This window comes from Pongo pygmaeus, chromosome 3 (assembly GCF_028885625.2).
Source record: "Pongo pygmaeus isolate AG05252 chromosome 3, NHGRI_mPonPyg2-v2.0_pri, whole genome shotgun sequence".
In the NCBI taxonomy this organism is placed as follows: Eukaryota; Metazoa; Chordata; class Mammalia; order Primates; family Hominidae; genus Pongo; species Pongo pygmaeus.
The window spans coordinates 81,861,848-81,889,837 of NC_072376.2; the positions used below are offsets into that span (position 1 = coordinate 81,861,848).

The 27,990-nt window shown below is 35.2% G+C and overlaps 1 protein-coding gene across 1 annotated transcript in view; it reads right to left on the minus strand.

Moving 5' to 3' along the window:
* Positions 1-19,870: 19,870 nt before the first annotated feature.
* LOC134739320 (sulfotransferase 1B1) overlaps positions 19,871-27,990 on the minus strand; it is a 28,357-nt gene continuing 20,237 nt past the window's right edge. Inside the window, exons 4-7 of the mRNA XM_063663144.1 lie at positions 26,936-27,062; positions 26,215-26,309; positions 23,298-23,478; positions 19,871-19,983 (exon numbers count right to left, since the gene is read on the minus strand). Coding sequence (XP_063519214.1) covers positions 19,871-19,983; positions 23,298-23,478; positions 26,215-26,309; positions 26,936-27,062 — 516 coding nt within the window. The remainder of the gene's footprint in view (positions 19,984-23,297; positions 23,479-26,214; positions 26,310-26,935; positions 27,063-27,990) is intronic.

The window sequence follows — 27,990 nt, forward strand, 5'->3', positions numbered from 1 at the left end:
ATGTTCTCACTATCTGGGAAATTTCCTCTATAAATGCTTTGAACTAAACACACCTGTGATAGCTGGCTGGGGCAAAATCAACACACCTATGAAATAAAGTGTTGCCTAAGGCAGGAGAAATTTACAACTGCCTTTCAGTTCTAGGCATGTCAGAGTTTGTCTCCCTTTTCCTTTTCTTTACTTCTTTTTGTTATTGTTGAGTGTGTTTTTAAGTGTGCCTTTGCACCAGATAATCATATTTAATTTCACATTTCATGGTATACATGTGACAGAAGAATTTGATGGAAATTCATCAAATTTCTTCAAAATTGACTAAGAGTCAATATTCTACATGTTTCTCCCATTAAGATATATTTGTTTCTATTTTTTGTTTCCAAATGAATCATCTGGATGCAATTTTATGATAAGGATTGAAATGCTCATTTGGATATTATATTTTAAAGTTAAAAATACATTTCTGTCCATTACAAACCCAAAAAATTTACTCATGTAAGACATATTTGCTGTGTGAGTGTGTGTGCCTTTCCCATCCTGCCATGCTAATTTTTAGACAATTGTCTCATGCTTGCTTTTAGAAAAAATTATGTTGCTTTCTGAGTTTTGTTCTTGCCAGGCTAGTCTGCAACAGATAACATTCATTTTCTAAAATGATATTCACTAATGAGATGAGTAACATTTCTTTAGACCTACTATGTGTGAGTAATTTCTAAGGGCTTGACATATGCTTACTAATTTTACCCTCATTACACTCTCATGAGTAGCCACTATAAATGTGCTCATTTTTAAGGAAGGAAACTGAAACAGAGGCTAAGCTACCTGATCCATAGCACCCTGCCAGAAAGCGGCAAAGCCTACTTTCTTAACAACTCTCATGTACTATTTCATTATATAATTTCAAAAATAATTCAAGTAATATAAGTAATTACCATTTTTACATGTTTTTTATGTACTCTATATGAGATTTTGCATATTTCATTTTATTTTATTCTCTTCATAATGCTATGAAATACTTTTTAGCAACGTGGAAATAGAATCAGACATGCTAACTAACAAGCCAAGGTTATGGAGCTAGTAATTGGGAGCATATAGATGTTAACCTCTGTATTAGTCTGTTCTCATGCTGCTAATAAAAAAACCACACTCCAGAGTAGGTAATTTGTAAAGGAAAGAGGTTTAATGGACTCACAGTTCCGCATGGCTGGGGAGGCCTCATAATCATGACCGAAGGCAAAGGGGTAGCAAAAGCACATCTTACATGGCAGCAGGCAAGAAGATGTGTGCAGGGGAACCCCCCTTTTTAAAACCATCAGTTCTCGTGAGACTTATTGACTACCATGAGAACAACATGGCAAAGACCCACCCCCATGATTCAATTACCTCACACTGGGTCCCTCCTACAACATGTGGGAATTATGGGAGCTACAAGTCAAGATGAGATTTGGGTGGGGAGACAGCCAAACCATATCATTTGGCCCTTGGCCCCATCCAACTCTCATGTGCTCACATTTCAAAACCAATAATGCCTTCCCAACAGTTTCCTAAAGTCTTAACTCATTTCAGCACTAACTCAAAGTCCAAGTCTAAAGTCTCATCTGAGACAAGGCAAGTCCCTTTTGCTTATGAGCCTGTAAAATCAAAAGCAAGTTAGTTACTTCCTAGATACAATGGGAGTACAGGCATTGGGTAAATACACTCATTCCAAATGGGATAAATTGGCCAAAATGAAGGGACAAGACACTCCATGCAGATCTGAAATCCAGGGGCAGTCACATCTTAAAGCTCCAAAATTATCTCCTTTGACTCTATGTCTCATATTCAGGTCATGCAGATGCAAGAGGTGGATTCCCATGGTCTTGTCCCTGTGGCTTTGCAGGGTACAGTCCCCCTCCTGGCTGCTTTCATAGGCTGGCATTGAGTGTCTGTGACTTCTCCTGGTGCACAGTGTAAGCTGTTGGTGGGTATACCATTCTAGAGTCTGGAAGACAGTGACCCTTTTTTCACAGCTCCAGTAGGCAGTGCCCCCAAGTAGGGCTCTGTGTGGGGGTTCACAACCCACATTTTTCTTCCACACTGCCCTAGCAGAAGTTCTCCATGAGGGCTCTGCCCCTGCAGCACACACCTGCATGGACATTCAGGCATTTCCACACACCCTCTGATATCTAGGTGGAGGTTCCCAAACCTCAATTCTTGACTTGTGTGCACCCACAGACCCAACACCACCTGTAAGCTGCCAAGGCTTGGGGCTTGCACTCTGAAGCTCTATGAACTGTGCTCTATGTTGGCCCCTGTTAGCCATGGCTAGGACACAGGACACCAAGTCCTGAGACTGCACAAAGCAGCAAGGCCCTGGGCCTGGCCCAGGAAACCATTTTTTCCTCCTAGGCCTCCAGACTTGTGATGGGAGAGGCTGCCATGAAGACCTCTGATATGTCCCGGAGACATTGTCCCCATTTTCTTGATGATTAACACTTAGTTCCTAGTTACTTATGCAAATTTCTGCAGCTGGCTTGAATTTTTCCTCAGAAAATTGGTTTTTCTTTTCTATTGCATTGTCAGGCTGAAAATTTTCTGAAAGTTTATTCTCTGCTTCCCTTTTAAAAATAAGTTCCAATTCCAAACCATATATATGTGAATACATAAAACTGAATGCCTTTAACTATACCCAAATCACCTCTTGAATGCTTTGCTGCTTAGAAATTTCTTCAGCCAGATGCGTTTAAACTATCTCTTTCAAGTCCAAAGTTCCACAAATCTTTAGGCAGGGGCAAAAAACCACCAGTCTCTTTGCTAAAACATAGCAAGTTACCTTTGCTCCAGTTCCCAACAAGTTCCTCATCTCCATCTGAGTTCACCTCAGCCCAGATTTTACTGTCCATAACACTATCAGCATTTTTGTCAAAGCTATTCAAGAAGTCTCTAGGAAGTTCCAAGCTTTCCCACATCTTCCTTTCTTCTTCTGAGCCCTCCAACCTGTTCCAACCTCTGCCTGTTACCCAGTTCCAAAGTCACATTTTCAGATATCATTTCAGCAGCACCCCACTACCTGGCACCAATTTACTGTATTAATTTCTTTTCATGCTGCTAATAAAGACATAATTGAAACTGGGTAATTTATAAAGGAAAGAAGTTTAATGGACTCACAGTTCTGCATGGCTGAGGAGGCCTCAAAATCATGGTGGAAGATAAAGGAGGAGCAAAGGCACATTTTACATGGCAACGGGCAAGTGGGCTTATACAGGAAAACTTCCCTTTTAAAAACCATCAGATATCTTGAGACTTATTCAATAGCATGAGAACAACATGGGAAAGACCAGCACTCATGATTCAATTACCTCCCACCTGGTCCCTCCCAGGACATGTGGGAATTATGGGGGTTACAATTCAAGATGAGATTTGGGTAGGAACACAGCCAAACCATATCAACCTCTTTTTATTTTAATTGAATAACTAAGCTCATTTTACTTTTGCAACTTGCTGTTTTTCTATTTGTCACTTATTTTATATTTGTGTGTGTTCCTCTGTGTGTGAGATAACAACAGGAAAAATGTGGCTGGTTTAATAGTATACTTCAGCTTCAAATAAAAGATTGAATCTAATACCAATTGTGCAGACAGAAAATATAGCTTTGACGGGGATTATATACCTTAGGGAAGAAACTAGATGAGATTTTTATGGACTAGCCAAAAACTAAAATGCTTTTAATGTCCTAGGCAAGTCACATAAATGTGAGAGAGACTGAGAAGGATAGTGGTGCTTATATTGAACTGGAGATTATATGCCCCCAGGTAAAGATATTCAAATTCTTAAAAAAGTAAAGGTCAAACAAATACCTTAGTACCAACAACAACACTGAAAATTCTACTGGCCAAATAGAATACTTCCAAAGCCAAATTCCAGTGAACAAATTCTAGCTTGCCTTTTCATTGCAGATAATAATCAACACCTCATTTTCAAAAGCTAGCTATTATATTAGAAATCCAAAGTAAGTAACAGACACTTTTTATGTATTTTGTACATAAAGTTTTCAAAGTAGAGAGAAACACCAATTTGTTAAGGGGAGAGTGAGGAATTCCCAGTATTCCAGGGAAGAGAGGTGCAAAAGCAGCTAATGTGCCCAGATGAATTCATGAGAAGAGACTGAGGTCTAGGAGAAGGCAGGAGAGCACAGTGGTTAAGACTATGCTCAGGTATTACACTACCTGGTGTCAAATCCCAGCTCCATTACCTCACAACTGAAATAAAATAATTTTTTTTTTAAAAGAAAACCTAGATGGAGTGCAATATGTAACTCAAATGAATGAATGAACTGATGGAATCAGGTAGGTCATCAGAGATGAGTTTATTGAGGAAAGATTTCTAGCCAAGAGTTTCAGGATGAGCTGTTGTTGTACCTAACTCCTGTCTACTCCAGTAAGGATGGCACCAGGTTCAAGAAGCCAAAGAAGAGACCAGAGTCAGCAAATGACACATTGGGTTTTATTGGAGACTTACATACAGGCCTAAAAATCTAGTATTAGTGGGCTGGACAGGAGAACCAACCACATAGCCCAGTGGTGGCGGGCTGGGCAGAAGACTGAAACCACTTGCAAAAAGAATGCAGTTTGTAGAGCATTTTCACGTAGCACCCTTTCCCTAACAATTTCCATCTTACAACGTTTATGCAACCCAAAACTCACTCCCCTGTATGTCCCATGTTCCATAGGAGAAGCCAGGGTCTCAGAAGTTCCTCATAGGCAAGAAACAAATCTCTGGATGGCTACTCCAAAATTCTCTAGCTCTAGATCGTAACACACATTCAGGTGCATGTGCCTTGCAGGATCATTCTCAGAATATGCTTAATTATTGCTATCAGGTGCATTTACCATACACCTGTGCCTCATCTCAGAGTGGTCAAATCCTACTCCTCCACCTCCCTGATATGGTTTGGCTCCGTGTCCCCACCCAAACCTCATCTTGAATTGTAATCCCCACGTGTTGAGGGGGGTACCTGGTAGGAGGTGATTGTCTTATGGGTATGATTTTCCCCATGCTGTTCTCTTGATAGTGAGTGAGTTCTCAGGAGATCTGGTTGTGTGATAAGCATCTGGTATTTTCTCTGCTTGCTTGCTTGCTCTCTTTCCCTGCCCCCTTGTGAAGAAGGTGCCTGCTTTTCCTTCACCTTCCACCAAGATTGTAAGTTTCCTGAGGTCTTGCCACTCATGTGAAACTGTGAGTCAATTAAACCTCTTTTATTTATAACTACCCAGTCTCATGTAGTATCTTTATAGCAGTGCGAAAATGGACTAATACACATCCCTACCTCCTTGGGTCATATGTTGGTAGGCAGATGAGCCTTCTTCTAAGAAAAGGAGGAGAAAGAGGTCTTTATTAAGCCCTTCTCAAGGACCAGATTCAGCTGAGATTTTATCATCTAATTTAATCCTCATAATACTATGATCCTATGACCTATCCTTGATAGAGGTATTGTTTGTCCTGGTGTTCACGCAATTGAGGAAACTGAGATTCGGCAACAGTCATAACTTGCGTAAGACGAAAGAACTAGTATGTGGCAGAGATGGGATCCAAACTCTGGTATGTTAGACAGGAAGCCCTGTGCTTTTCCTCTACACTACACCATCTCCCTCTGCCACTTCATTTTACCAAACGACACTGCTGCAACCCTGGCTCTTGGCTCTAACCATGAGGTTATTTTCTATTCTGCTCAGAACCCTGGTAGAAGAACCTCCTGTAGGCTCTGGAAAGCTGCAGGGACACGGTGATCCTCTCCATTAACAGCATCAACTTTTTCTCCAAGGTATAGGGAACTTAATTCACCAGGTGCCACACAGGAAACAAATGGCCAAGGGGAAAAAGGTGGGTCATAAGTAAAAACTGGTAAGTATGCAGAGGGGTCACACAGGAACATGATTCAACTTGCTGTCCTCAAAAGACGGTGCTACCTTGGATAAAATTTTCCCTAACAAATATAAGAAAATAGTTTGGGGCCCATAAAGAGAAATTAAAACTTAGTTACTCAAGCTATTTGCTTGTACATTTATGTGATCAACCTGTTAAAAGAGCCTGGATATTTCTCTATTTCATTTCTCTTCACCTGACCTCTGGGACACTTGTTTCTATAGGTGAAAGGGATGGGAAAATGCCCTTACTAAGGTCCAGACAATGATTTCAGAAAATAACCTCCAAAGCAATGTGAGCAGGCAATGGTGGATGGGTTCCATGAGACAGAAAGGGCTACGAGATGCCCAGGAGCTGAAGCCTGAAGCCTGGAATCCTGCTCTCTGATTCTATGTAAAAATACAATTGATTAACAAATGAAAATTGTATACATTCAAGGGGTACAAAGTGATGATTTGATAATCATGCAGTGAGCATCAGCTGTGCGCAGTGAGCATCAGCTGTGGTCATCATTACACAATAATCATGTAGCTAGTGTCAGTTGTGTAATAACTTGTGTAATGATTACCATAGCTGATGCTCACTGCATGCCTGCTTGCCTGCTCTTATTACAATGTCACAGCAACAGAATATCTCACTTTCCAGCATGCAGAAAGCCCCTGTATGAACAGCACTGTCCCTATAAACAGTGGAGCTGAATTTGACGCTGATTCTGAGGTATCAGCTCTAATTTTGTGAAAGTTACTTAACCCACTGAGCTTCAGTATTCTCACCTTTAAATAGGATAATATAAGACAGGAAATAAAATAAATTTTTGAATTAAATGCTAATACAACCTGGCACTTCAAAAGTTGTAATGTGGCAAGCCACAGTGACTCATACCTGTAATCCCTGCACTTTGAAGGCTGAGGAGAGAGAATCACTTGAGGCCAGGAGTTTGAGACCGGTCTGGGTAACATATCAAGATCTGTGTCACTACAAAAAATGTAAAAGTTAGCTGATCATGGTAATACACATCTGTAGTCCCAGCTACATGGTTGGCTGAGGTGAAAAGATCACTTGAGCCCAGGAGTCCCAGGCTGCAATGAGCCATGACTGAGCCACTGCACTACAGCCTGGGTGACAGAGCGAGACCCTGTCTCAAAAAAACAAAGACAAAGAAGTTGAAGAGTGAGGATAAAAAAATGTTTCAAGTGAATTATATTGATATGCACATATTAGAAAATTTAAATCTTGAAATTAGGAGAAATATGTTCTGGTGTTCAGCACAGGAGGGTGACTGTGGTTATGAATATTTTACTGTATATTTTAAAATGGCTGGAAGAGAAAATTTAGAATGTTCTTAACACAATAAATGAGGTGATGGAAATCTCAATAACCCTTATTTGATCATTACACATTATATGCATATATCAAAATATCACATGTACTCCATACATATGTACAATTCTTATGTATTAACTTTTTTTTTTTTTGAGATGGAGTCTTGCTCTGTCACCCAAGCTGGAGCGCAGTGGCACGATCCTGGCTCACTGCAACCTCCGCCTCCTGGGTTCAAGCAATTTTCCTGCCTCAGCCTCCCAAGTAGCTGAGATTACAGGCACCCACCACCATGCCTGGCTAATTTTTGTATTTTTAGTAGAGATGGGTTTTCACCATGTTGGCCAGGTTACTCTCAAACTCCTGACCTCAGATGATCTGCCCACCTTGGCCACCCAAAGTGTTGGGATTACAGGTGTGAGCCACTGCACCCGGTCATATCAACTTTAAAAGCTGAAAATTAATGATCAAAGCTTCTATCTCTAGAAACTTGAAAACAACACAAAACAAGCCTCAATTAAGAAAAATATAAAGACGGAATTTAATGAAATCCTAGATGTAATATCAAAAAAGCCAAGTAAGTTTGGTATTTTTTAAGAGTAATAATATTGACAACTACCTGGCAAAACATTAACAAGTAGAGAACAATCATCAATATTAGGGATGAAAAAGTGGACATCACTAATATTTCCATAGAAAATATAAAGATAAAATAATAAAGAGTAAATTAAAATTTTGAAAGAAATGGAAAAATGATTCAAAAAGCACAAGTTGTCAAAACTGACAGAGAAATAGAAAATTACAATATTTTTGTATACATTAAAGAGCTGAAAGTATTATTAAGAACTTTTCCACAAAGAAAATCCCAGTCACTAATGGCTTCAACAAAGCTTAAAAGAGAAATATCATCAATCTTATTCACACATTTCATAGGCTAGGAGTAGAGTAAGCACTTTCCAATTCTCTTTATGAGACTCCCATAAACTGATATAAAATCTAACACAGGAAATATAAGAAAAAATATTATGTATTAGCCTCATGAATATAAATAAAAATATCTCAAAGATTTGTAAATTGAATGTAGGAATAGATAAACAGGATAATCCACAACAACCAGGTGGGTTCATTTCAAAAATGCAATATTGATTTTATGTTATTTTACAAAAAATACTCATTCACCTCTATTAAAAATTATAAAAGAGAATTAAATAATCTCAATATGTGCATAAAGATACAATTCTAGCAATACATAATTAAAGAAAATTTTCTTAACAAATTGAAGAATTTCAATTTAAGAAATACAGAAAATAGAATTAGTAATAAAATATTAAAAGCTTTACTTCTGAGACTGAAAACAAAAGCCTAAGTGCTCAATTAACTATTTTTTAAGTATTTTATTAAATGTGCTAGGCAGCACAAGAAGAACTAAAAAAAAGTACAAAGTTTTAAAGGAAGAATTATAAACTGTCATTGATAACTGACATTATATTGTGTGTAAAAAGACTTGATAGAATCTGTAGACTATTAAAATTAACAGGTGAAATTAATAAGGTCTTTGGATAAAAGGTTAAAGTAAAAATCAATTGCATTTCTACATACCAGCAACAAAAATTATAAAATGGCCTTTAAGGAAAATATCATTTAAAATGATCAAGATAGGTCAAATATAGAGAACTGAATCTAACAAAAATATACGATTTCTACACTGAAACAACAAATTATTGGAGGTAAGCAAATAATTCCCAAATAAAAGCATAGTTTTTTGTAATCGTGTAATTACTTGACTAATTGATCAATAGATTAAATGCAATCCTAATACAGATCATAGCAGGTTTTTTTTTTAAAGGGAAATTGGTAAGGTTCTTCTAAAATGTATATGGAAAAGCAAAAGGCCAATACTTGACCAGGCATTCTTGAGGAAAAATGAAATTGAGTTCTACTATCAGTCATTCAGTTACATTTTTAAGCTATATTAATTAAAGCAATATGATGTTAGTGTAAACATTTATAAAAGACCAGTGGAATAAAATAGTCCAGATACAGACCCACATTTATAAGGACAACTGATGTATTACAAATGTGCCTGCAGTAAAGTGAGGAATAAACAGCCTTTTTAGTAAATTGTGCTAAGTCAACTGGATATCTCTAGGTGGGGAAAACCACTGGAGTCCTACCATATAAATATTCATTCCAGATATATTTTAGATTTACATGTGAAAGGCAAACAAATCCTGTAGAAAAAAAGAGCATCTTTATTACCTCATTGCAAACAAATATTTCTTTTTTTTTTTTTTTTTTTTTTAAGTGCAAACATCTAATTTTTTTTTTTTCTTTTATTATTATTATTATTATTATACTTTAGGTTTTATGGTACATGTGCGCAATGTGCAGGTAAGTTACATATGTATACATGTGCCAAATATTTCTTATGTGGGATACAAAATGCTTACTCTGCAGAAAAAATTATAAATTGAACAATATTAAGACTAATAATACCAAAAGACACTGTTAAGTGACTAAAAACTCAAGTCATAGAATAAGCAGATGAAATAGCAGACGTAATATCAAAAAAGCCAACAGCTTTGTGTTTCTTAAGAGTAATAAAATTGACGACCACCTGGCAAGACATATTAAAAAAGAGAGAGAGAATAATCATCATATTGAGGTTGAAATAGGGATATCACTAATATTTCTATAGACAATATGAAAATAAGAAAGGTTTTGAAAAGAGCAAAGATATAAAAAATCTTAAGGAAAGATATATATATATATATATATATATATATATATACCTACATAAAAATATGTATATATGTGTAAGCAAACATATGCACACTCATAAATATATATGCATATTCTTCAAATCAGTGAAAAAATAGGTCAACACATAAAAAAATAGACAAAAGATTTGAATGGGTACTTCACAAAAGAGGTATAACGAATAATCAATATGATGAATTAATGTGAAAACTTACTCAAAATTTATCAGCAGTGAAATGTCAATTATAACCAGAACATAATACACATTTACCAAGATGGTTAAAATGAAAATTACATAAAATAATAGGTGATGAGTATAAAATCTGGGACTGGAATGCTTTTGTACAGCTGGTGTAATTGTAAATCAATATAACCACGTTGGAAAAGTATATGGTGGTATATCTTAAATGTATGCACATCTCATTATTTAGTAAATCAATACCTAGGCTACACTCAAGGAAAATGCACATAAAATATATATACCAAAAATGTAAATAATATGTTCACCGTAGTACTATTTGTAGTAAACCAAACTGAAAATTTTGAAATGCATATCAAAAGCAAATAAATATTGGTATAGTCTCACAATGGAATGCTATATAATAATAAAAATAAAAACTACAACAACATGCAATAACATGGATAAATCAGTAAAATACAATGTTGAGTGAAAAAAGTCACAAAGTCCACAGAGTCCATCTGTACCATTCCATTAATATAACTTTCAAAATAAAAGGCAAAAGTAATCCATGGTGTTAGAAATCAGACTTGTGGTTTCCATTGGGAGTAACATTGACTGGAAGGGTGAGGCTCCGGTATGCTGGTAATGTTCTGTTTCTTAAACATTAACCAAATTAACCAGAGACATGAAATCTGGTAACTCAGATTTCATGGAAGGTTTCTCTGTATATCTATGATTTTTGGAGTTTTCTATCTGTATGTTATACTTAAAAAAAAGGTAAAACTTCAACGATCATGAAAAATTCAGATATTGCGATGAAATTTTGGTACCCCTAAAATATTCCTTGACCACTAGGCTGCTTTGAACAGACTTTATATCTATTTATTTTTATTGTATGTTACTATCCCTTTCTGGTTTGCTTCCCTTGCATTTTGGCTTTGTTGAAGAGGCCCAGTGTGGTTCAAGCTCAAGACCCCAAAATACAACAATAAGAACAACTCAGGCAAAACAATGGGAGAGTATATAGCTTTATCACATACTAATCTATTCAGAAACTTAGCTTTCAAAAAATGGAAGAAATAATTACCCAGGGAATAAGAAAAAATGTTCTCAATGAAACCCAATTTATACTCATTGTTTAAGCGAATGAATAGTTTACACACTAAGCAAACTGTACTGGGAAAGTTACCCATTTATTTTATTTTAAAACACACTGCATATTTGGCTAAAGGCCAGTTTTAAGTTATGTGATTCGCTTAACTTCCTCTTTCCCTTCAAATTATATTTAGCCACTGGCTTTAAGTTTTATGTTTTCATTATTTTATTTTTCTGCATTTCTAAATATGAATTTCATTCGTACAAAAGGAGCTACTTTGTAGCTGTTAAATCTGTCTATCTATCTATTACTTGCAAAATGAGTAGTTCATCTTCATCACTTGGAAATTGCAATATATAATACAGCTATTGAGTCACCTCTAGTGTTTTATAAAATGTGTAAATTAGAGTCCCACTCCAGGCTTTCTTAATCAGAATCTCTAGAGAGATCTACAAGAATCTTTCTTTTACAAAAACTTCTAATATGCACAACAATGTTGATACTCTTGCCAATAGTTCTAGAGGAAGGGAGGGAGGGGGTATAGAGGATGCAAGTTGTGAGAAAATAGTTTGTTCCCTCTCCTTTTTTCCCATATTCAAAGTTACAGGAGAAGCTTTTTCATAAGATTTGTGACATCTTGTTCTCTTTCTCTCAATAGAAGAGAACAGGACAGGGTACATTTAGTGCCCTTCTTATGAATAGGCTGCATTATCTTATTAATCATTTGTTGGGACTCTATGCATTTTACCAGAGACATTCCTTCTTAATGAGTAAGTTTTAAAATCAACACTTGAAACTCAAATTAACCTAGATGAGTTTGAATTATGGTATTGCCGTCATTATTTAAGACTATAAACAAGCACCAATTATAATACAGTTTATAGAAAAAAAGCACTCATAAATCAAATTTTCATAATTTCTCAGGCAGTATCCTTGCCATATGAGGTCTCTAAGAGAGAATAGAACTTGTAAATTTAACATTGTCAGTTTAGGCACCATTACTTAATTATTTCCATGACATGTTTGAGAGGTAATCTAATATCTGAAGGTGATTATTTACATATAATTCTACAAAGTATCATGTAATGTTGAATGACATTTTGAAGACAAACAGACTTATATTTGAATCCCAGTTCTAAGTCTCAGTTTGCTTGCTTTAAAATGGAATATATTGATACTTCTACAGTATTGTCTCATATCTAATAAATTATCAATTAAAATGGTAATAAAATATAAAATATACTAATTATATATCACTCTACATATCATATTAATGTTGAATTGTTACCCAATTGCATATATCCAATTCTATTATCATATTCTATAATTATTAAGAAAATTATTTCTTCTTGTAGACTAATGAGAAAAGGCTGTGATCAGCCTTAGGTAAGATGATAAAGTAAGAGATAGAGCCCATTTGTGTTTAGCCATTTCCCAATTCCTGACCAATAAATTTATGATTATAATAGGGCCAAGAAAATTTGCATTTAAGATTTTCAAACACATTTGAAAGTCATTTTCTACGTGTCCGCTGGCATTTTCTAAAGATGCTGAGACACAGCATTTCCCAATTGCTACCAAAATGATTACAAAGCATTACTGAGAGAATATATATGTGAATTTACATGACACCCAAATGCTAAGTTTGACAATGTGGACTTTGTGGCTGGGCATGGTGGCTTATGCCTATAATCCCAGTGCTTTGGGAGGCCGAGACTGGAGGATCACTTGAGGCCTGAGTTTGAGAGCAGCCTGGGCGACATGGCAAGAACCTGCTCTACAAAAATACATAAATAAAAATTTGAAATTTAAAAAATAGGCTTCCCCATGTAATCAAATTCCCACTGAGAAATTTCAATCCACCTATGTCACAGTATCTAACTTATCTTTTTTTTTCAATAGCTGGATTATTACAACCTATATATCATTTGCAGTGTTATTCCAATCTTTATAGCCTTGCTGTGTTTTCTGTTGAATGATGATCATTGACACACATTGAAAATATTAAGTACTTGAGAGTAATGCCTTAAGCAGGAGTACTTGACACACGTGAAAAATTTAACTTGGTAGCAAACAACAAAAGAACAATGGTAACAGTAATGAAGCCAGAAACCTCCTTGCCTCCCAGTAATTTGCAAAATATTTGTACATTTTGAAGCCAGCTAGCAGTGTGGAACAAGAAATCCGATGCCTCAATCCCATTTAGATAAATAAAATTTCAAGATTTTCACGATGATTACCTTCATGGCAGCTAATATTAAATGAGCATACTGAAGTATGCTAGGCACTGTTTTAATTGTTTTATATATTATTTCATCTTTGCAAGAAATACTCATTGTTTACATTGTACAGATAAGGAATTGAGCGCAGAAAAGTTGTAACTTGCTCAAGTTTTCATGGTTAGAAAGTGGCAAAGACCTAATTCTAAAAAGGCTTTATAATTACAGATTTTGTGCTCTTATCTTTTGTTCTATACTGCTTGGTCTTCAATGTTGCCTCAAATCCCCTCCTGATTTAGCCCCTGCTCCATGCACAAAAACAATATGCAGAGTTATTAACTAAGGAAGAAGCTGTTAATTTTTATGATTTTCCTACTACAAAGATACTCGTTTATATTTTGAGGGTGGAAAATTAAAATAGCCACAAAAAAACAGAAATGAGATTTCAAAATATAAGCCAGTTAAATGTCATAATGGCACGCAGTCATCAAATAGTCATCAATAGTTTATTATAGCAAAATACAATAAATTATATTTTATTCAATTCATTAAGTGGCAGTTAAAAAAGGATTACTTCACTGCTGAAAGTAATGTCTCGATAATGTGGAAATTTTACATATATATAAAAAACAATTCTAATGATCACACATAAGAAGACATTTGTGAAGACAGCTTACATAATAAAAACAATTTATATATGGGTCATTGATAACCACCACTATCTCTCTTTTTCCCCTGGCCTTTCCCAGTTATCTGAAGATCGCTGCACAAAATAATTGTTTTCCCATATATCATTAACATCAAGCATTTTGAACAAATTATAGTATCTTTTTTTCTGTATATGAAAGGAATTACAAAATATGGAGAAGAGTTGTACGTTGATTAATGGTGAAATGGGGCATAATACTTAACCTTCAAAAGCCTCCAATGACGTAATTTTTATCACACAGAACATAGGGTCAATGGGAAAGAGAATGAAGAACGTAGATAGAAATAATTTAGGAAGATAACACAATAGAATAGGGTGGAGTGAAAGGGAATACATGACACTTCCCTTTGAATGTATGAATCTGAGTGTCTATCCATGTCATGATGAAAAGTTCTTGAAAGCAATGCTTTGGCTTTTTAGAAAATAGCCCTTTAGTTTATTAAGGAGAATTTCCATGGATGAGGAAATAATCATATCATTGTCAGATATTTGTTATCACTGTCCTTACATCATGGTTCTGTTAGAGAAAGATAGTAATATGAGATTATTTTAAGTGTTTTCATTTGGAAATTGTACTGATGATTCAATAGGAGAAATAATGATAAAAGCATTGTTTTAGAAAAATTAATTTTGCAGTATTCTGATTGATTTCAAAGGGTATCAAATGTATTTGAATCATAGAAGTGCCACTGTGTGGTGTTAAACATAAACTGAGGAATTAGGATAGTGACATTTGCATCATAGAATAAATATATAAGAGGCAACAACCTACTAAAAAAGTAAAGGAAAATCTAAATTCTATTTTTATCTCCACTCTTCATTCACTGCACAGAAACATACCTGAGGCATAATTACAACTTACTAAGTTTTTGTTGAATACAGTCCAATTACAGAGAGTTATTTCTACAAAGCCAAAACTAGAAAAAGTGGAAATTATTTTATCTTGCTAGTGAAGAAAGTGTGGCTAATCTATTACACAGATTAGAGGATAGTTTAGTGGTGTTTTTTCCCTCAGTAATAGACCATAGTGTCAGAAATCCGTATATATTCAGGCCACATTAACTTATTATTTAATAAAGATAATAGAGGAAATAGATACATGATTTTAGTTTACTTCTTGTGGACAAGGGTATTGGAGAAAGCTGGAACTAGTTCACCATACCTTTAGATAGTCAAGATTAACTCCTATAAAATATGTTTCTGTGGAACATAAACACAAATTATATACTCTAAAATACTTTATAAAACATATTGTAATAAATCTATAGAAGCAACTATCTCCAGAATAATAGGTGTACTACTTCTATGAGGTTTGTTGTTACCATTAGACCAATCCTTTGCTGGGGTTGGAAAAGAGAAATGTTACAGCTTAAGGAGCTATTTTAGCTATTCCTAGCTATTCCTGGCTGACAGCAGAGATTCACCTGTGAAGTCAAAATACCATAAGCCATAGCTACCTCAGTTGTGGCTGAGAAAGTCTAACAATATGTCCAAAACCACCACTCCCACCCCTTTCAGAACAAGTAAGGGCCCAGGGTACTGTACCTTCAGCTTGAGAACCATGGCTTGGCATGTAACCTGGCACATGTGATATGATCTCAGGAAAAGGACTTTGCTGCACATGGGGATATAAACAACTACTTCTAATGCAAAGCTGGTGTTAAGATCTGAGCAGAACTGAAGGAGATAAAGACACAAAAACCCCTTCAAAAAATCAGTGAATCCAGGAGCTGGTTTTTTGAAACGATCAACAAAATTGATAGACCACCAGCAAGACTAATAAAGAAGAAAAGAGAGAAGGATCAAATAGATGCAATAAAAAATGATAAAGGGGATATCACCACCGATCCCACAGAAATACAAACTACCATCAGAGAATACTAAAAACACCTCTATGCAAATAGACTAGAAAATCTAGAAGAAATGGATAAATTCCTCGACACATACACCCTCCCAAGAATAAACCAGGAAGAAGTTGAATCTCTGAATAGAAAAATAACATGCTCTGAAATAGAGGCAATAATTAATAGCTTACCAACCAAAAGAAGTCCAGGACCAGATAGATTCACAGCTGAATTCTACCAGAGGTACAAGGAGGAGCTGGTACCATTCCTTCTGAAACTATTCCAATCAATAGAAAAAGATGGAATCCTCCCTAACCCATTTTATGAGGCCAGCATCATCCTGATACCAAAGCCTGGCAGAGACACAACAAAAAAAGAGAATTTTAGACCAATAACCCTGATGAACATTGATGCAAAAATCCTCAATAAAATACTGGCAAACCGAATCCAGCAGCACATCGAAAAGCTTATCCACCATGATTAAGTGGGCTTCACCCCTGGGATTCAAGGCTGGTTCGACATATGCAAATCAATAAACGTAATCCAGCATATAAACAGAACCAAAGACAAAAACCACATGATTATCTCAATAGATGCAGAAAAGGCCTTTGACAAAATTCAACAGCCTTCATGCTAAAAACTCTCAATAAATTAGGTATTGATGGAACATATCTCAAAATAAGAAGAGCCATCTATGACAGACCCACAGCCAATATCATACTGAATGGGCAAAACCTGGAAGCATTCCCTTTGAAAACTGGCACAAGACAGGGATGCCCTCTCTCACCACTCCTATTCAACATAGTGTTGGAAGTTCTGGCCAGGGCAATCAGGCAGGAGAAAGAAATAAAGGGTATTCAATTAGGAAAAGAGGAAGTCAAGTTCTCCCTGTTTGCAGATGACATGGTTGTAGATCTAGAAAACCCCACTGTCTCAGCCCAAAATCTCCTTAAGCTGACAAGCAACTTCAGCAAAGTCTCAGGATACAAAATCAATGTGCAAAAATCACAAGCATTCTTATACACCAATAACAGACAGAGAGCCAAATCATGAGTGAACTCCCATTCACAATTGCTTCAAAGAGAATAAAATACCTAGGAATCCAACTTACAAGGGATGTGAAGGACCTCTTCAAGGACAACTACAAACCACTGCTCAATGAAATAAAAGAGGATACAAACAAATAGAAGAACATTCCATGCTCATGGATAGGAAGAATCAATATCGTGAAAATGGCCATACTGCCCAAGGTCATTTATAGATTCAGTGCCATCCTCATTAAGCTACCAATGACTTTCTTCACAGAATTGGAAAAAACTACTTTAAAGTTCATAAGGAACCAAAAAAGAGCCCGCATTGCCAAGTCAATCCTAAGCCAAAAGAAAAAAGCTGGAGGCATCACGCTACCTGACTTCAAACCATACTACAAGGCTACAGTAACCAAAACAGCATGGTACTGGTACCAAAACAGAGATATAGACCAATGGAACAGAACAGAGTCCTCAGAAATAATAATACACATCTACAATTATCTGATCTTTGACAAACCTGACAAAAACAAGAAATGGGGAAAGGATTCCCTACTTAATAAATGGTGCTGGGAAAACTGGCTGGGCATATGTAGAAAGCTGAAACTGGATCCCTTCCTTACACCTTATACAAAAATTAATTCAAGACAGATTAAGGACTTAAACGTTAGACCTAAAACCATAAAAACCCTAGAAGAAAACCTAGGCAATACCATTCAGGACATAGGCATGGGCAAGGACTTCATGTCTAAAACACCAAAAGCAATGGCAACAAAAGCCAAAATTGACAAATGGGATCTAACTAAACTCAAGAGCTACTGCACAGCAAAAGAAACTACCATCAGAGTGAACAGGCAACCTACAGAATGGGAGAAAATTTTTGCAATCTACTCATCTGACAAAGGGCTAATATCCAGAATCTACAAAGAACTCAAACTAATTTACAAGAAAAAAACAAACAACCCCATCAACAAGTGGGCAAAGAATATGAACAGATACTTCTCAAAAGAAGACATTTATGCAGCCAAAAGACACATGAAAAAAATTCTCATCGTCACTGACCATCAGGGAAATGCAAGTCAAAACCACAATGAGATACCATCTCACACCAGTTAGAATGGCGATCATTAAAAAGTCAGGAAACAACAGGTGCTGGAGAGGATGTGGAGAAATAGGAACAGTTTTACACTTTTGGTGGGAGTGTAAACTAGTTCAACCATTGTGGAAGACAGTGTGGTGATTCCTCAGAGATCTAGAACTAGAAATACCATTTGACCTAGCTATCCCATTACTGGGGGTATACCCAAAGGATTATAAATCGTGCTGCTATAAAGCCACATGCACACGTGTGTTTATTGTGGCACTATTCACAATAGCAAAGACTTGGAACCAACCCAAAAGTCCATCAATGATAGACTGGATTAAGAAAATGTGGCACATATACACCATAGAACACTCTGCAGCCATAAAAAATGATGAGTTTGTGTCCTTTGTAGGGACATAGATGAAGCTGGAAACCATCATTCTCAGCAAACTATTGCAAGGATAAAAAAAACCAAACACCTCATTTTCTCACTCATAGGTAGGAATTGAACAATGATAACATATGGACACAGGAAGGGGAATATCACACACCGGGACCTGTTGTGGGGTGGAGGGAGCGGGGAGGGATAGCATTAGGAGGCATACCTAATGTAAATGACGAGTTAATGGGTGCAGCACACCAACATGGCACATGTATACATATGTAACAAACCTGCATGTTGTGCACATGTACCCTAAAACTTAAAGTATAATAAATATATATATATGTAAATGTTCCAAGAAAACATAGATCAGAGACCACACAAATAGATATAAGCATGTAATAATAAGTAGAAGGAACATTGGGTCAGGAGGGCAGAGTGGAGATTCAGCCTAGAGAGTCTTCCTTGGGCACCAGATTGGGAAATATTTTGCAGCGGTTATGATCATGTCTAGGATATTAAAGGTGCTATTAAGGTATCAAAATCTATTCAAACATAAGATTAAGTAACTGAAGTTCCCAAGTGGTGACCAGAACACAGCAGTAGGTGTTTTCTCTGAAGTTCAAACAGGTCTGTTGGGAAAAAGAGGACTCCCCATAAGAAGTAGGTCACAGCCCTCAGGGTTGCTTTTCAGAACAGAGCTCCAGTTCCCAGGTAAGAATCCTACAGAGACTATTGTAGGCGTTTGCCTTTCGGAGACTTAGACATTAGGTATGATATAGAAAAAACATTTCCAAAATCTGAACTACATGATCGGGGACATGAACTATGTTATCCAAATAGAGGCACTGCAGGAAGATGAGCTATGACTCAGAGAACAACTTGAAACTCGGTAGACAGCAGTGGAACACAGTGTCCTGGGTCAAATTTTCAGCAAAGGGAAATTGGGGCAGAGTTAGGAAATACAGTCTCATTATGAAAACAGCATTTCTTGGACCATGGTACTAGGGAGGGGAACTTAATTCTAAATCATAATATATGGGAGATTAAGTAAAATAAATCCCTTCTTTCTTATCAGTACTAGTGTAGAAAAAGGCAGGAAGAGCCTGTGGTTACATTGTTCCTTTGTTGCAAAAAGTTAACAATGAACTTTAGCCTTAGAGAATTTGGAACCTCAGAATCAAAGGAACAAAACTGGGATCTGATTAATAACATTGAAAAGAATCAACATATTAAAAGTATATTATTCTCCTTTATAAATTCATTTGATTGCCCAAATCAATTCGTAACTACCCTCGTTTCAATCAACTGCAGACAATCTCTTATTTCTTCAGATTTGTGATTTAGACACTTTAAATCTCTGTGCGGAATTGAAGTACAGTTTTGGACATTTCTGTCTTATAAATAGCATCAAATTTCTCATTTTGGACCACGGTGAAGTAATTCTTCCAGTCACCAGCCGTCCCTAAAGATAAATAAAAAAACATAGGAAAGAATAAAATATTTCCATAAGAAGAAATCAGTATATACCAAAGGAAAAGGTTAGAAGGCCTAAAGAAAGACCTTCCTTTTATTTGAATGAATTCCAACAGCCTTTAAATTGTATTAACCTTTAAATTTTTAAGCCTTTTAAAAATTGAATAATTTTTTCCATCTGGAAAGGTGGTTTATAACTAAATAGAGTCTGACATTTGAAGAGGCATTCTGAGAAAGACTAGTTTTCTTGTTTAAATTCCTGGGCTTTACAATAGTTTCCCAAGAGTGATAATTTTACTGTTTCTAATGGTCGTGGGTCATGAGATTATCACTGAGCACTTGGATCAATAGTCAGGCATATTTTATTTCATAAAGTAACTTTTGGAAACTAGACAAAAAATTAGTCATCAGCACAGCAAAACTGTGAAATAAAAAGTTGATAAGTATCATTTCCTAGAATTTATAAACAAGGATGCTATGATATGGAGATGATAGTTGTTTTTCCTAAATTCACTAGGCTTGTTCTTTATTTGTAATTTAGGTGGGAATAATAACATTAATATCAAATATATAACATCCTGGAACCGTGTTCTTTAAAGTAAATCTTTGAGGATAAAAATTTAAATTTAATCTCTCGTACTTGGGTATTTATAAATAAGTTTTTGGAAAATGAATAAACTTTTAATGTACTGCCAGTATTTTTAGAGAAAAACATCTCACTATTTTATGAAATAGTAATACATCATATTAAATTACAAGCTATATTAATCCACAGTGATTTGATAAAACTTCCCAGTCTTTTAAAAGAAAAACATTCCTATAGATATGCTTGTTTCCCTAGTTGTTACATTTTGTTCTATGTTCACCAGACGTCAATAGCTCTGGAATTCAACATAGGGTTGAATAAGGGTTCAACATAAACATTTGGGGCTAATGCATCCGTAAGGATGCATTAAAAACAGAGGAGAACACAGATTTAAGCAATTAAAAGTTATATATAAATCATTCCAGTGATCTGATCTGCATGTAAATTTTATAATATACACAAACACATTTACTTCACAAAAGAACTTTCGATAAATGCTGGCCAAAGGCCAGGTTTTTCTGTTTGTTATAATTTAGGACATATGAATAAACATTGGACATAATCTATCCCACCCTCATAATAATAACATTGATTTATCTAATAAGGCATCTTTCAAGATTCAGTGTGCCTGGCACATTTGTTCGTACTTAACTTCTTTCAGCATTCATTCATGCACATGCCCCTTGCACTACATTGTGAGCTTCTTGAGTCAAAGATATGTATCATTTACCTTTGAATCTTTTAAAGAATATGTGCTGTATATGGTTATTCATGAAGAAGTTTTTCTATATGCAAATTAATGAATGAGTACTCTAAACGTTTACTGGATACATCAGGGAAGGAAGGAAGGAAGGAAGGACAGAAGGAAGGAAGGTCAAACTATTTAGACTAATAATACTTTTTACTTCTGTATGCATCATTTATTGTGAGAAAATATCCTAAATGCTTACATATCATTTACCATAATCCTCCCCAGAAACTTTTGCCACGGGTTTTATTATATTATCTATTTTGCCAGTGATGTAATCAGAGCTTTGGCAGGTTAATTCATGTATTCAGCATAATAGGTTCAGGGAATAGCGTAGCCTGGATAAACCTCAGATCAATCTGACCACAAAAGTATGTTCTTAACCCCCTAGAGAGGGGATGTAAAGACTGCCTTCAATATTAGAATAGCAAGTGCTTTTTTTCTGTTGAGGTTGGAGAAGCCATAGAATCCAAATACTGAGCTTGTCTTCTTTATGTCTACATCATAATTAGATGTCATGAAATGCCATCAATTTCCATATGATTTGAGATAAAATTGCTGGGAAATTATATTCAGGTATCTATCACAGTGAGAATTTGCCACGTTTAATAAAGATTTATTTTCTGATTCTTCTACCAGGAAAAAGAATATATATGTGCATGTACACAATTGACCCTTGAACAATACAGACTTGCGCTGGCCAGGTTCACTTCTATGCAGTTTTTTTTCAACTAAAAGCAATAAAAAATACAGTATTTGTATGAGAAACCCACCCACATATTTGGAGTGCCAATTTTCATATAGGCAGGTTCTAGTATATTCAGAGGCAGAGTTCCTGGAACCAATCCCCCACATGTAATAAGGGATGACTGTCCATACACATACATTTACATCTGTGTATAAGCATACAGATAAGATATATATAAATCAGTCTTCTTTGCTCAAACTTATAATGCATACAATTTTTGATGAAAAATATACTTGCTTTCTTACTCTAGAAGTTATTTTTAATAGGTTAAATATATTGTTTTTAGAAAAGAAAGAGCATAATTTGAAAACACAAGGACTATTTGCTACCTTAATAAGCTAACAAACAACTTTTCAAAAAATTAATCATATTACTCAAAATTGGTGGTTTTGTTTCATATGTTAATATGCACAATACATTCCTAAGGTTATGCTTACTTCCTAGCATATAAATTGAAATTCCACCCCTCTCCCTCCAATTCAATCAAAGATATTGAAAACAGACCGTGGCATTATTAAGTGGATATACTAAGTGGATAACTTCTCGAAGTTATTTAAGTTAGTAATTTGTTAAATGTATTGTTATTATTAACACATTTTTGACATATATTATGTGTGATAAGCCACAATAAACAGACTACTTAAATGGAAGTAACGTATTTTAACAGTAAATGCCATATTCTTCTAAGTTAAATTTAGATTCTATGTTACTAATAGTTTAGACAGTATTTGCAGAGGGCTAAAATGTCTTATAAGGTCAAATAACAGTTTCTCCGTTTGGTGAATTATTTTTAATGCAATTACCATGGTTTTCTAAGTGATACGGGGACTTTAAAGACTATGGTACTGTACTAAGTGAAATTAGTATTTCACTGAGGAGCAGAAGGAAGGAAGCTTATCTATGCCATCTTAGACAAAGATTTAAGGGAGTAAGAATGAGAAATTTGGAATTGCTCACATCAGAATTGCCAAAACCACTCTCATTTAGCACAGTAGTAAACAGAAGAGTAAATATTTATCATATATTCAAGGTATTCCAGTAATGGCTTTACATGCATTGTTTCATTTAATAACTTTGAATCTCAGCAACTTTTGGTGGTAGGCATTTCCTATAAAGCTTAAACAGGCTAAGAAACTTAGTAGAGACCACAGAACTAATCCTTAGCTCATGATAATTCATAAGAAAGTACAAAAGGGAAATTAAATCCAGCAAAATATTTACCTTTACGCATAAAAGGGGATTTGCTATGATCCATCACTGTAGTTGGTAGATGTGTATAATTTACCAAAGGATTGTCCTTCATCACTTCAAATGAGGTGTGATGGATGATCCTATCCAAGATCTCATCATTCAGGTTCTTCTCTAGAAATCTAATGATCTTCTTGATTTCCTCCTTTGGATTCTATTAGTGGGTAAAACCCAAGACAATAAACAAGTAACTCACACAATGTGAATATTTATGAAACATTTATAATCTGTTTTTTTAAATGTTGACTCTGAATAGTATACGAAATCCATATTTGTTTGGGTTTATTTTTCTCAATTTTTAAATAAACTAATCATAAAATATTAAAAATCAAGAATATCTGTTATATTTTCTGTGTCAGTCCTCTCTGACAGAAGAATAAGATCAGAACTTAAGGTGTGTCAGTGGTTAGAATGAGTAAAAGAGCAGACATGATGATAGCAGAGAGAAGCCCAAAATTAAAGATAGTAGTTGTGCTAGGAAAACACATAGATGGACAGGCAAATAGAGAACATTTTCTTTTTGAGGTCAAAAATATTTGGAGAATAATTTGGCTAATCCTAAAATATTAATGATGACAGTAGTCCAGGGGTCCCCAACCCACTGGCCGCAGATCAGTACCAATCAGTGGCCTGTTAGGAACTGGGCCACACAGGAAGATATGAGTGGTGAAAGAGCAACCACTACTGCCTGAGCTCTGCCTCCTGTTAGATCAGTGGTGCCATTAGATTCTCATAGGAGAATGAAACTTATTGTGAATTGAGTATGTGAGGGATCTAAGTTGCACACTCCTTATGAGAATCTAACTAATGCCCAATGATCTAATGAAACAGTTTCATCTGGAAACCATCCATATACAGCCCCCTTGCACCCTATTCATAGAAAAATTTTCTTCCACAAATCCGGTCCCTGGTGCCCAAAAGGCTGGGAACCTCTGTGTTGCTCTATAGACCAGTAGAAGTTAAAGCAGAGTCCTGGCTCTGGCTGAATCTTCCCCTGATCTGTTATTCTTTTACCTCACTTATTAGGAATTTATGTAGATACTCATAAACATGATGTAAATTACTGGACTTTTTTTCAAATTTTATTATTGATGTATATTCTATAATTTTCTTCCATTATTGTTGTTTCATTAAACTTCTCTATAATATTATCTACAAATGATTGTATGGTAGAAAAAAAATATTGTCTGTTAATGCAATGTATGTTGCAAGTTTGAAGGAAATTGTAAATATATGGATATGCTTAAAAAGGTAACCGGTTAGACTATAAATCAAAATGAATAAGTTTATTTGAATAAAGCATTTTAGCTAAATAAAGACAGAAATGGTCTCAAATGTTATGTGGGAAACAGTGGAATGGTTGATTTGGAATTTGAATAACAGCCAAACAGAGAGAATGTATTTCTTAGTCTTATGGAGAAAAGGGACTATTGCCAGAAGCTAAAATTATTATTTTCATATAGCTTTTAAGTGCTGCTCTGCTGTCCAAAACATGAAGAGAGATATTTGTTAGAGAGCTGGAATAATTTTCTCTCTTATGAAGAATTTATAACTTATCTCTGGCTAAACAAGCTCTCAAGAGACATATCACTTTGTTACAGTAGTTTCATAAACCATGCAAGGTTTTGCAGCTGTGTGGTATGAGCAAATTAACATTAATACTCTCAAACCCTGTGTAAAGGGACAATGATAAGACATAGATCACAGATTCTTTATGGGATGTGGACAACTGTGATGGAGAATGAAAACTTGGGCAGTGAATAAAATCTCAGAGGATTCTTTGTGCTAAGGTACGAGAAACCCCTGGGAGTTTCTCAAAACTACCTAAAGCAAGTAATATTTCACATGGGGCCAAATTTCTGTGTTATGTAAAGTAGGATTAATGCCATTAAAGTTTTGGATATTACCACTCACTCATTTATTTATTGAAACAATCAATGATCCATGCAAGTAACCTTGAGCCCCTGTTTATGTTGTATGGACTGTATTAAGTACTGGGATGTAGTTACAAAGAAGACAAACTTTGGAATTTTCATTGTAGATCTGAAAGTATTCTAATTTGTATGTTCGGGCTTTTATAAGTAAGGAACTAATTTCAACATGTTTTCCTGTTGTGTGTATGTCTGTGCGTATTTGGCCAATTGAAGTAGAAGAGTTCCATAATGTGGCATGAAAATTTGTAGTTGTATTTAATTAATACTACTTCATACTAGATAGATGATTACAAGTTTCCACACTAAGAGTGAGGTAGTAAGGAAGTAAAGGAGGGAATCCTTTGAAAGATACAATAGGTACACTATCTGAACCAATTGAATGTGCAAAATATAGGAAACAAAGACAGTAAGAATGACTTTTATTGTTGAGAGAGAACAAAATAGTAAAAATATTACATGTTGGAGAGAAAGAAAATAAGTTTAGTTTTGAGCATGTTAAATTTAATACAAGCATGGGCTAGAAAACCGAGGTAGAAGTGAAAATGCAGGAACAGATAAGGGATGATTAGCACATAAATAGTTGTGAAAACAATAAGCGTGGAAGGGGTAACTCAAATATAGCAAACAATTTTTAAAAACAATGTTAAAATATTAATGAGTAGATATCTAAGGATAACCATAAGCATGTGATATCCTGGTAAATATAGGAAATAATTGCAGAAGAAAGAGTGGTCAGATATAATGCAGTGGCTAAGAAATAAGAGGAATAAAAATAAATAATTGTTTTCACAATTAGAAACTCATTAATTATAGCAAGATTTGGGTAAAAACACATGGTGGATGGGCAAAGCAATCATCATTTTGGACTCGATAGACTAAGTTGGAAAGCAAATATCAATCCGTTTACAGCATGATGCAGTGGGGAAATTATCCAGAATCCATAACTACCGTTTTACCTCTTTCATATCTTTATAGTACAAAAAAAGTATTGGGTGTTCTTCCTTTTTCTTCCACCAGTTTTTAACATGAGTAAACCAGGAACCATAGGCCACTAAAACCAGATAAAAGTCTATTTTCATAAACATTCATTAAATTAAATATTTCTGTCTGAATAGTAAATCAAATTGTGAAAACATTTTGTGGAATTTAGTAACCAAAGGAACTGAGAATATGAGGACAATCTTAAAAAGTAAAATTAGCTATTTATGGATATATAAACATCAGATATTTTTTAATGTCAAGTACAAAGAAAGCATTTCAGACAAAAATACCTCTAAAAAGTTATACTTAGTCTCATAAAGAAGAAAACTATTATCTTACAAAGTACTCATATCAACTATTTACCTAAGTACTATAAATATGACATATGCATTAACAGATCTAACTAATTGCTTAAGCAAGTTAAACAATGTCTATTGCGAGGAGAGACTAAAATGGATTTCTAGCAACCGAGAACAGATTATAGAATACTTTTCTATGCCAATGATTAATACTAGTTTTATAAATTGAAGGTCATAGTAAAAATATTAGATGCATTAGATTTAGTTTTTTAGATAATATTTGAACATACTTTTCACTAGATTGAAAAAATAAGTATTTTGAAAGTCATAAAAGTTATTGTTAATAGTATTATTAAAATAAAAAATACTTATCAATTTTAAGATAAAGTCCACATACCTTTTCCAGTTAAGAATTTCTCCAGATATTCTTCCCAGGTACCAGGAAAAGGTTGTAAATTATTCATTAAGTCGAAATGGTAATATGAGACTGAAACATCCTTGGCATTACGAGCCAGATAAATCATCTGCAGTGGGGGGTGGGGGTAGGAGAAAAAAATAAGATAAAGACACTTTGTTTAGGAAAAAATTAACCTATATGCATGTAAGATAGCAGAGTACTTTTTCAAATAGAAATTGTGGGCCAAAGAGGCCCTTCTATTAACAGCTAAAATATAGAATCAATTTAAGTGATTTTCAATACAGCAATGCATTTTTGAGATTAGAACCATTGAGCTATAGAGGTTTTGAAACAAAGATTTCAGTTTCTGGTCACTTGACACTGTGAAGCACAAATAGACCACTGTGGCTTCTGGAAGATCCGCAAGGTCCTAGAACACACATTATCAAGAAAATGACACTGTGACTAAAGAGGATACTAGCAAATTGAAAATAACAAAATTGTGGGAAAAAAAATAAAAGTTTTCACTTTTCACTTCTACCAGTGAAATACCTAGAAAAATATTAAGTGCTGATAAAAATATATAGAAAGGAAAAGAAGATAAAGATATTAAAGGCATTAAAATAAGTTTGGGGGCATCCAGTTCAGAAACTAGAAGGTATAAACTCACTATTTTCTACTTCCCTACTCTTTTTTTTTTTTTTTTTGAGATGGAGCTTTGCTCTGTCGCCCAGGCTGGAGTGCAGTGGTGCGATCTCAGCTCACTGCAAGCTCTGCCTCCCAGGTTCAGGCCATCCTCCTGCCTCAGCCTCTGGGGTAGCTGTGACTACAGGCGCCCGCCACCACGCCTGGCTAATTTTTTGTATTTTTAGTAGAGACGGGGTTTCACCATGTTAGCCAGGATGGTCTTGATCTCCTGAGCTCATGATCCGCCCTCCTCGGCCTCCCAAAGTGCTGGGATTACAGGCATGAGCCACCGTGCCCAGGCTTTTCTATTCTTAATGTCACTAAAGCCCTGGAAATTATTCAACATACAATGATACAAGAACTCTAAA